At 47.2% G+C, this 11,272-nt stretch overlaps 1 protein-coding gene and 1 long non-coding RNA gene across 3 annotated transcripts in view; one reads left to right on the top strand and one right to left on the bottom strand.

Annotated features, from left to right (window-relative positions):
- Positions 1 to 773: 773 nt before the first annotated feature.
- Positions 774 to 6,654, bottom strand: LOC310704072. Of its 2 annotated transcripts, none has more exons than XR_014524552.1 (2): positions 6,551 to 6,654; positions 774 to 1,970 (listed from the first exon to the last, which is right to left on the bottom strand). It is a non-coding gene; the product is annotated as an uncharacterized lncRNA (long non-coding RNA). The 2 variants fall into 2 exon arrangements; XR_014524553.1 differs by lacking the exon at positions 6,551 to 6,654 and adding an exon at positions 2,096 to 2,194.
- The window catches only part of SRD5A2 (steroid 5 alpha-reductase 2), a 27,151-nt gene continuing 22,137 nt past the window's right edge, over positions 6,259 to 11,272 (top strand). The window contains exon 1 of the mRNA XM_083496973.1: positions 6,259 to 6,696. Coding sequence (XP_083353099.1) covers positions 6,365 to 6,696 — 332 coding nt within the window. The 5' untranslated portion in view covers positions 6,259 to 6,364. The remainder of the gene's footprint in view (positions 6,697 to 11,272) is intronic.

Below are 11,272 nucleotides of genomic sequence, written 5' to 3'. Positions count from 1 at the left end.
GAGAATAGAGCAATGGGTGTGATTTTTACCTTTGTACAGTAAAGTAGGTTTTACACAAACGGCCAATGAGTGTGAAGTGGGGCCAGTGAGGAGGAGCGTGGCCTGGGAGTGGGGGTATGGTTAGTGTGGGGGTACCCTTGGAGAGCGTTCCAAGGGCCAGATAGTTGTATCTGCCCCACAGACCCGAGGTTCCTCATCACTGCCTTATAGTAATGAGCGGTAGTGTGGAATATGGAGTTACATCATATGTCTCATACAATAGCCTTAAGACTTCTGCTACAACTTTGAATTTCATATGTACTATATGCCAAAATACTTGAAAATATTTCCAGCTGAAGATAGGCCATGCCTGGTTAGAAATGAAGAGACTAGTAAATATTTTGGGTGAAGCATCCAACAATTGCTTGGCAGGATCTCTGCAGTCCTTGTCACTCTCAGCTTCCCTCTCTGGGCCTTTTCTATTGGGAGATAGACCCTGCCCTATTGTACACTAAGGGACTGGGATGTTGCGGTGCGGAAAAGAAGTAAAAGTATGCCAAATTGACCATTTTTTAGATGTATACACATTTGCATAATTATTTTGCTCACCATATTTCCATAATATAATAATAATAATTTTAAAAGTATCAATGCATGTACAGTATTTTCCTTTATATATGGCCTTTTCTCTTTAGAAAACTGATCTTAGAGCCCCTCCAGTTGACCTGTACATTGAGCATTCATCCTGATTTACTTTCCAAAAAGCAAGAAGTCCGATTCTTTTAAAAAGTGGGTTTGTTGCACTAGGGTGACATAATGCTTTAATACCCTTTAACTGTGGAAGTCTAAAGTTCCAGCATGTGCTTGAATCTTTCCCGCAAAATAGTGAGTCAGGAATCACCCTTAATTGTACTAAATAGTGTTATCTTGTCCTTGGTTGAAGTTAGTGTACAGTACATGCCCCTTTTTGCCCATAGGATGATTATATCTTTTCCCCCCAACTGCTAGACAGAACTCTCTCTGTACTCTAAGATTACATTATACATGTATAATTCCTGCATAGTTTGTGACATTGCCTGGAGCAAACAAATTGGAAGCTTGTAAAGGCAACTACTCCATCAATTTTTTTTAGAATGCAGGAAGACTAGAAAGTATGCTGTGTTCTATTATAAAATACATGCCAATCTGGTAATGGAGCAGCAGCAGACATAAGACTATTAGGCTAATTAAAAAAAATAAAATTGTTCAATGGGACGTAAGATTCCAGTAGCAGAAGAAACGAACTTGTCTTTTCAATAGTGCTCAATTTCAGTCAGGAAATATGAACTCTGTCCCCACTTGACCCTTTTCTGTGTGACTCTTACAATATTCAGTAGTTCTGTTAATGTTTCCCAAATCACATTCTTCACTATTGCTACAATTCACAGCTTTTCTTTTGACAATCTGTGCAGTGAGCCTAGTTAGAGATTAATATAACTTTTGGATTAGTGAAAAAGAATGTGGTGGACTGCATCTGCTGTCCATTGAAAGACCACATTATGTGGCTAGGTAAGGGATTTGGCCACAGCTGTGGAGGCAGAGTCTGCCTCTGTTATGGTAACACTGTCAAGATACACAAAAATATGTCTGTATCGTTATTGAAAAAACTTCCTTCTCTTGGTGAAGGGCTATGCAGACCTATGGGTTGTGCTCCACTAGGCAGAAATAAGAAATAGCAGGCTCTCAAATGGACACAAGGAAATTGGTAATGCTGAAATGAATTTGACCCACAACAGTTTCCAGGGAGGTGGAATACGCCTTTACAAGTTTTGCAAGCACATCTTTGGATTTGACACTTGGCATCCTTCTTCTTTCAAAGATGGTGGAAGGGAAACAAACCAGTCAAATTGTGTGTTAATTTTTGATGCTGAAGTTTCTATGTTGATGTCAAATTTCAAAATCCAAATTGCAGAGGATTTGTTTTCTTGATTGCCTCTAAACCTTAATTTCACCTGTAAAGATGGATTATAAAAGCAAACATTTTCGTCATGCTAAATATACATTCCATGCATGTAATCTGTTGACTAACTGGGATTAACAGAGTATCATGACCACCAAGACCACAAAATTCTAGTACCTTTTGACACCATCTGTTTACAAGATCAGGCACTGCAGTTGTTCATTAGTTGTAGCTTTCAAATGTCTTCCATGAGGGAACTGCTTTTGGTTCAGGAATATCACAAATCAAGCTGTAATACACTGTTGCTTGGAAAGTGGATTTCCCCCCCCCCCCCGATTTTAGAGCCACCATCACTGATCATAAATGGCACAACTTCCTCCACATAAAGAGTCAATTATATTATGGTTCTACTGCTGGTGCTCAGCGTGCAAAGAGAAATGGAAACTAATGGCTCTTAAGGTCATTGTCACACGCAGAGCAGCAAATCTGCAGACTCTGCTCTTCTGTGTATGTATCCTCTGCAGTTCCTTACAAGTTTTCTCAAGGTCCTTTCACAGGAGCCTGCCCCTAAAACATTTCTTAACCACCACCAATAAAACTGCTTACACATGCATTTCTGGTATCCCTCCCATTATTTAACCTTCCCTTTTAGAACAGGAGTCTTTATTCGATTATGGAATTACAAATAGGTCAACATGACTGTACTCTAGTTTTGCTTTACATCAAGCTCCCATGGCAGCCATTTTGTGACTGGTGCCTACAGCACACTCTCAAATTTCAAAATGTACCCACATAACCCACTGGCCCCAAATGTTTTGTGAGGCCTAAGCTAATGGATGGTGCATGGAGATGGATCCAAAGAATTCCTGGCTGACATTTATTTGTACAGTGGTACCTTGGTTTACAAACTTAATCCGTTCTGGAAGTCCATTCTAAAACCAAAGTGTTCTTAAACCAAGGCGTGCTTTCCCATAGCAGCGGGGGACTCAATTTACAAATGGAACACACTTAACAGGAAGCGGAACATGTTCTGCTTCCAAGGCAAAGTTCACAAACCAAAACACCTACTTCCGGGTTTGCAGCGTTCTTAATCCAAGTTGTTCATAAACTAAGCTGTTCTTAAACCAAGGTACCACTATTTAAGCTGTTGGAACTACACATTATACGCAAATACACATAACAGACCCTGATAGTGTTTTTTCCCCCTATTTGAGAAGATCAGGTATGGGAAGGATCAGTTTTGAACAGGGAAGCAGCAGGGGGAGAGAGGGTGTTTAATTAGGAGACCGGACACTTGCTTGTAAGAGGCAACTCAGCTCTGTACTGATGAAGGGGAAGGGAGCTGAAGTGTTCTACTCTACCCACTCCTTCTACCCTATCAGATCAGGTGGGAAAACAGAGCACATTACACCCTTAAGCTAGCCTGATGCCCTCAGGTGTGAAGGATGCTGTCTGGTTGACAGTACTGAAATAAGATTCAAGTGCCACTCTGATTGGATTCTGTATGTGGAATAGGCAAAGGAGCATGCGTGTATTGGGCCAGCTTTGCTAGTGACATTTCTCTGTGGGATTTTTTTTTTTCTGGTGGGATTGACGGAACTGAACTCTCAGGGGCTTTCATTTCATTATTTGGCGTTGCAGAATCCTCTCATCTGATCCTGCTGCTAGGACCTGCCCAATAAGAGGGTTCCAGAAGGCAAGGAGGGTGTACTGGATGAAGGTTTGTGCCTCAATAACCATAAGGCCACAAAGTCCAGCATGTTATTACACTCCGAAATAACCTAGAAAGGCTGAAAACAACAGCCAGGGCTGAGGAAATTATGAGCTTCCAGATGTTGTTAGACTACAGTCCCCAACACCTCTGACCACTGGACATGCAGACTAGGCTGATGAGAGCCAAAGTCAAGCAACACCTAGCGGCCCACTGGTTCCCCGTCCCCAAGGCCGTCCCCAAGAGTAGGCAGAGTCTAATGCGAGGGTGGAGAGAAGCGGCAGTGATGTGTTGAGGTACAAAGGTGTATGTGTGAAATGGGCCCTGGGTACCCTAAGCCAGTGTTTCCCAATCACTGTTCCGCGGCACACTAGTGTGCCGCGAGATGTTGCCTGGTGTGCCGCGGGAAAAATTAAAAAATTCGAAAGATTTTTTTTTTTAAGTCAAATTTTCGATTGGGGCGCCGTCACTAGATGACCCCTGGGGTTCCCTCCCTCCTTCCCGCTCTGCGCCTCCCTCCTCCTCCTCCTCCTCCTCCGGGGAGGCCCTTCCTGGCTCTCGGCCAAGGCTTGGCGGCTGCCACTCACTCACTCGCTCGCCCACCCGTCCCTCCATCCCTGCACCCGGCCTCTCCCCCTCCGTCCCCGGCGCGGGGGCTGCCGGGATCCGTAGTCACCTCGCCCTTGGGCTCCGCGCCCGCGCGGGGTGCACGAACTACGTTTCCCAGCGTGGCCTGGCGGGCCGGGCGTTTTGTTTGAAGCGCTCTTCTCCCGGCCATGGAATGAGCGCGGCGGCGGCGGCCGGGCGGGCAGGGGATCTTCCACGCAGACCCCGCGCAGCCTGCCTGCGCCCCCGCGGAGATCGGGCGGCAGGATGGAGCCCGGGGATCCCCACGGAGGCGGAGCGGCGGAGGCGGAGGCTGCCCCCCAGGCAGGGCTGCGTCGGGGGGGTTTTATTTTTGCAATGCTGCATCCGCGCCGGAGGGGATGCATCGGACCGCGGGGAGACCCCTTGGCGGTCGTGCAAGGCAATGCATGCGTGCAGGCGTTGTATGGAGTGCAGTGCAATGCAATGGCAACGCGGCGCCCTGCATGCATGCATGCAACTTCCACCGGCGCTCCGGACTTGGCAGGTGAGGGGGGTCCCCAGTGGGCGGCAGAGAGAGCCGGGAGGGCGAAGGGGAGCCGGGGGGGAGCAGCGCTGCTCCCCGAGCCGAGCCCGGGGGGAAACTTCGGCGTCGTTGCGCCGGGTGTTGGAAGCGGAGGCTGGCAGGGGCCCCTCACCTGCAAAACCTGGTCGCCTCTCATATATTTCGTGCATTGCATTCATCGCCCGCTTTCTCCTCCAAGGAGCTCCCGGAGCGCGCGTGGTTCTCCCCGTGTTATCCTCGCAACAACAGCCCTGCGAGGTGGGTCAGGTGAGTGGCCCAAGGGAGCACCCAGGGATTGTCCTGGCCAGATGGGGTGATTTGAACCCTGCTCTCTGCCCGGTCTTCGTCCTCATTTAGCCCCCCACATGTGCATGACTGTGCATGACTGAGGTTTTCTCCCCTCGTCTTGGCTATGGTGTGAGTCTGTGCTGTTAATTAATGGGGTTCTGCCTTCGGAGAAGATGAGCCAGCCCTCAAGGAGGTGATTATGTAATTTGCTAGCAATTCATGTCCCTCCCGGCGTGACGCTGCGCGCTGACGTCACGGGGCTGTAATGGTGGTGTGCCTCGAGATTTTTTTCATGAAACAAGTGTGCCTTTGCCCAAAAAAGGTTGGGAAACACTGCCCTAAGCTAGCCAGCTGCCTTCAGATTCAGGTATAGGACAGTGTCCCCTGGAGGCAGAGCTGTAAAGGGGGGGGGCAGCTAGCTAGGGTTTTTTTTGTCCCAGGTGAAGCCTCCAGGGGTGCGCCATTGAGGCTCCCAGTGTGTGTGTGTGTGTGTGTGTGTGCGCGCGCGCCAAACTGGTTCTTTGACCTGGGTGAAAGAAAGCCTAGTTTCACCCCTGCTTGGAGGTTAGATTCAGCTGCCAGTTTGGTCATGGAATGGAAATGGGGAACCATTTTGCCTCAGGCCAGGGGTGCGAACTTGAATGAAATATTGGGGGGGGAGGAGCAACTAAGCCCTGCACTGCATCATCAATCACATGATGGGGCACATCTACACTATTTGACTAGCAATGCCCATCAACTTTGGGGGGGGTTGTCCCCTCAAATATTTTATTGGGGGGGTGCAAGGGACCTCTGCCCCTAGGAGTTGGCTCTTATGCTGTAGGCCAGCCCTTGCCCACCGCTCTTTAAACAACAACAGCAGCAGCACAGGTTTAGCACCGGGCTGACAAGATCCCAGAAAGGCAGCACCGTCTGTCTGTTACGGAGAGCACGGCAACAACAAGCAACCTCGTGGCCCTACGAAGACAAGCGCGAGGGGCCACACGAGGCACTTCTGGGATCGGACAGAGGAGCGTGGAGCAAACTCGTCCTGCGCTGCTTTGGTGGCTCGGACCCTTCGATCTTTTTCTCTCTGCTAGAGAGATTGCAGAGTGAGAAGTCTGTGCTCGGGGACGGAGAAAGCACACCTCGAGGAAGCGCTCGCTCGCCCCTCCTCTGGCTCCCGCCTCAGCTGCGAGCAAGCCAGCCCCCACCCCACCCCTCCTCGCGAAGGGGGAGGCGGGCGCCCGGGCGGCCCTATTAATGGCGGGGCTGCCCTGCCGTGGCCGCCAGCGCCGAGCGCCCCCTCGCGAGCAGCATGCAATGCTCGCCGAGCCTGGTGAGGTCCCTCAGCTCCGTGCTGCTGTCCTTGGGGCTGCTGCACCTGTGGCTCTATAGCCACACGCCCTCCCGCTACGGCAAGCACGAGGAGGAGGAAGAGGAGCCGCCGCCGGCGCCCCCGGACAAGGGCGAGAAGAAGCCTCCGCCGAGGCGCCGCGCCCACCTGTCCGCTCGCTGCGCCTGGTTCCTGCAGGAGCTGCCCGCCTTCCTGGTGCCCGCGCTCCTGCTGGCGCTGCGCAGCCCGCCCCGCTTCGCGCCCCTGGGCTGCCGGCTCCTGGGCGGCATGTTCTGCGGCCACTACTTCCACAGGTAACTCAGGGGGTGAGGGGCGCCGGAGAGCCCAGGGCACAGCGGCGCTTTTTCCCCGTTGTCCGCGCTGCCGCCCGGCGCCTCTCTGGTCCAATGCGGCTCTCGGCTTCCCGGGGCTCTGATTGGCTCTCGCGACGCCGAGCGCGCCCCTTCGGCTTCCGTCTAGTTCAGTCGCGAGGGCGCCCGGCATCGAGCCGTCCCAAGTCCCCGTCGCTGGGCGCTTGCTTTGCCCGGTAAGTACGGCTGAGGTATGACAGCGCAGGTCTAGCCGTGCCTGCTCAGAAGCAAAGGAACTTTCTTATTCCCAGGTAAGTGGGGCCAGGATTGCAGCCGTGGTCCCATCCCACCCATGGTGCAAATGTAAACGTTAGGACTTCGACCGCTTGCAAGCAAGGTGGATCGTAAATCGCTTATTGCGGGTTCAGGGCAGGGCAGGGCAGGGCATTCCCCCTTGGTAGCTCAGCCGGTAGAGCACGAGACTCTTAATCTCAGAGTCGTGGGTTCAAGCCCCATGTTGGGCAAAAGATTCTTGCGTGGCAGGGGTTTGGATTAGATGACCCCCGTGGCCCCACAGAACTCTATAGTTCTGTGATTTTATTCAGTCCTAAGTGCCATGGTATTCAGTGAAACTTGCTCCCTGATACACACTACCTTTGACCAAGTCCCCTGAAACTCAGTGGGACTTGAGTAGGCAGGCATAGGCTTGCGCTGGAAGACTCTGTCTGAGCAAACATGCACAGGATGTCCCAGCTTTCTGATCAGGCAGGAGTTGGAATGAAAACCACTTGCTTCGCAGCTTCACTCTGACGCCAGAGTGTGTGGGTTTTTGTTGTCAATCTTTTATTGATGATAATTGACACACATAATTCCCCACAACCTTTAATTTTTCACCCTTCACAACTGCATATATCTGCTTGTCTTATTCTACTTCACAAATATATATACTAATGAATGTAAAGATGTTTGTTATAAGCATGGACAAATGGACAGAGTTTATTGGGAGGGCTGTGACAGGTTTGCTAGATAGGGCAGTGCAAAGTATTTAATGGACCGGGACACATTCTGTGACATAAATCTGTGTCAGTGTGCAAGAGTGCTTCCGGGAAAATTTATGATGGCAAGTGCCTGCTTTCTCTTTGCCACTGCATTTTGTAGCATGCCAAACCACCCTGTAAGCAAAGTAAAATAAAACAGATAGGGTGTCATGAGCAATTCCGGGAATGGAACTGGTTAGTGAACTTTAAACAACAGCCTTGTTCCCCTCTCCCGCCGCCCCAAATCATCTTTGTAATTTAATTTTTCAGTTTCTGAAAATGTATATAACAAACAACCCTTGTATATCCCCACCCACAATAAATGTTCTGTGCATATACAATGTCAATAATACAGTCAAATATTTAACAGACTTTTAAATAGTTTAGAGCTGATTACATCAGTTAGGTGTCTTTACTACCCATCTTAACAGATTGTCCCAGAGTGAGTTGTGGGTAACTGGTGGTGAGGGAACAACACTGTCCTTTCCAGTGTACTGAATAAACATGTACCAAACAGTTTCAAAATTGTCTTTGGACTTTGTGTTTCTGAGTGCTCTAAGGTGCTTCATTAGTTTCTCCATAAGGGCTGTATTCCGTAATCCATCCCACCATACTTCTGGAGTTAAGTTATAAGCTGTTTTACAGTGTTGTAGTAATATATTTCTAACTTGCAGACATGAGAAAGATTACGTTCTTAAGCAGTAAATTCTTATGGTAATCTATAAACAGATTTAATAAAGCTAACCTCAGATCAGGCTGTATCACCTGTCCTGTAATAGAAGAACATTCTTCAAAGACAATTTTCTAAAATAATGGTATAGATTTTCATTCCCACCACATGGAATTATGAACCTAACTGTTGACATACTCTCCAGTTTAAAAATTTGGATGAGAGCTTAATCTAGGGCATAAATAAATCAGAGAGGAAGCTGCAGCTCAAGATAAGAAAAGAGGTTGTTTCAATTAATTCAAATCTCCAGGGCCTGATGAACAGCATCCAAGGATACTAAAAGAACTTGCAGGTGTAATCTCAGAGCCTCTGTCTATAATCTTTGAGAATTATTAGAGAACAGGTGAAGTCCCTGTGGAATGGAGGTGAGCAAATGTTTTCACATATTCAGAAAGTATGGCAGAGGAAGATCCAGGAAACTAGACTGGTTGGCTTTACATCATCACTATGACAAACAGTCCTAAAACAGACAATTAAACCATCTGTCTGTGAGTACTTAGAAAAGGATACTAAGAGCCAGCACAGGTTTCTCAATAACAAATCATGCCAGACTAATCTCATTTCTTTATTTGATAGAATTACAAGCTTAGTGGATCAGGGGTATGCTGTGGATGTAGTGTATCTTGGTTTCAATCAGGCTTTTGACAAAGTCTCCCATTATATTCTTGGGAGAAGCTGGCAAAATGTGGGCTAGATGATGTTACTATTAGATGAATTTGTAGCTGGTTGACTGACTGAACCCAAGACTGCTCACCAATGGTTCCTTATCATCCTGGAAAAAAGTGACAAGTGGGGTGCCACAGGGTTATGCCCTGTGCCTGGTGTTGTTCAACATCTTTATAAGTGACTTGGATGAAGGAATTGAGGGGCTGCACATCAAATTTGCAGCTGATGGCAAACTGGGAAGGGTAGCTAATACCTCAGAAGATAGAATCAGGATGCAAGATTATTTTAACAGTTTGGAGAACTGGACCAAAACTAACAAAGTAAATTTTGATCCGGACAAATGTAAGTTTCTAAACTTAAGTAGGAATAATAAGACGCACAAATATAAGATAGGGACACCTGGCATGAAAGCAGTACATGTGAAAGGGTTTGAGGGATCTTAGTAAATCACAAGCTTAAAGTGAGTCAACAATATGTTCAGATCATATCTGGAATACTGTGTCCAGTGCTGGGTGCCACAATTTAAGAAGGATAAGCTGGAAGATGTGAGGAGAAAGGCAAATAATGTGGTAAAAGGTTGGGAAACCAAGCCTTATGAAGAGGAGCTGGGCATGTTTCGCCTAGATAAGACAAGACTGAGAGGTGGTATGATAGCTGTCTTCAAGGGCTGAAGGACTATCACATGGAAGATAATGCCAGCTTGTCTTCTTCTGCTCCAGAGGGCAAAACCTGAACCAATGGATTCAAATTATAAGAAAGGAGATTCTGACTAAACATTAGGACAGACTTTCTGATGGTAAGAGAATTCACTACATTGGAAGCTGGTGGACCCTCCTTCCATGGACGTCCCTTCCAACGCTACAATTATATGATTCTTTGATTTCACAAGTATGTAGTGCCAGCTGCGAATTGTTTTAAAACTGTTTTTCTGCATGTGCCAAGTTGAGCGGGCCTCATACATGTGGGAATTTTTATTTGCCAAAGGGAATGCAAAGATACCAGGATGGATACCCAGATCACAACCTGAGGTTATAGAAGCTGTGATATATTGCTAGTAGCAATGTTCTTAACCTTCAACATAATAATAATAATACAGATTGCTCCCTCACTTGCCACATGAAAGTCCTTGGGCTCATGTTCACATCTTTGTGAACATAAGTGTGCACAGAACAATTTATTAAACTGTTTAACGTAACAGGTACATATGGACTTGCCTTAAAGGCAGGGGTATGTTAGTTCTTGCCCTCCCAGAACTCCCAGACTTCTCCGAGATCTTGTAGCTTAGCCAGCATCCTTTGATCCAATAGAAGGAATTTATACAGTATGTAGCTAGTGTAAGATGCTGCTCTGTTGTTATTCTATGCTGCAGACTAGCTTAGCCAGGTGCCTTAGATTTGAGTCTAATGCACTAGACAATTTTTCTTGGATTACTGTAAACCACAAAACCCTCCAGACATTTTGCCAAATTTAAAAAATCTGCCTGGGCAGAAATTTCAGTCCTGAAAAAGAGGATGTTTCTGGGGGGAAGGAGGACCATCTTACAACCAGACCTGAAAAAGTGGGTGTGTCCTGGAAAAAGAGGACATATGGCAACCCTAGCTATGCGGTCACTACAGCTCAAACTATTTCTTAATCAAAGTTCATAATTCCACTCTACAAAGCTCACAACTTATGTTTTCAATCCAACTGGGTTAAACACAACTGTACTTAACTTTTAAAAGGATAGAGTAGAATAAACAAGTTTGATACAAGTTTTAAAAGCTTGCACATGAATATACCATATGCATAAATGTCTCGAACAAACAGTAGTCTCCTAGCTTGCCAAACACACAAGTTAGCCCTAGTGCTTCTGCTTATTAGGGCTGCCAACTTACCGAAACCATGTTTATCGCTACAAGATGCATTTTAATCATGGCAGGGGCAGAAGATCTAGAGCCTGGTAGAAAAGATATTGGGGCTCAAGATGCTGGACAATCCCTATACAACATCCCTGTCGGCAGGCAATAGGTTTAAACCTGGGACCAAACTACATGTTGCTTGGGAGAGCCATGATTGGATCTCTTGACATTTGTATTTTTAAAAATAAATAAATAGCCACACTGGACTCCAAAGGCAATCAGTCTAGCAGTGATTCAAGGGGACTTGC

This window comes from Podarcis liolepis, assembly GCF_965112155.1.
Source record: "Podarcis liolepis genome assembly, chromosome: 3".
NCBI lineage: Eukaryota > Metazoa > Chordata > Lepidosauria > Squamata > Lacertidae > Podarcis > Podarcis liolepis.
Note: the sequence above shows the minus strand (reverse complement) of the source record. Positions and strands in the feature narration are given on the sequence as shown.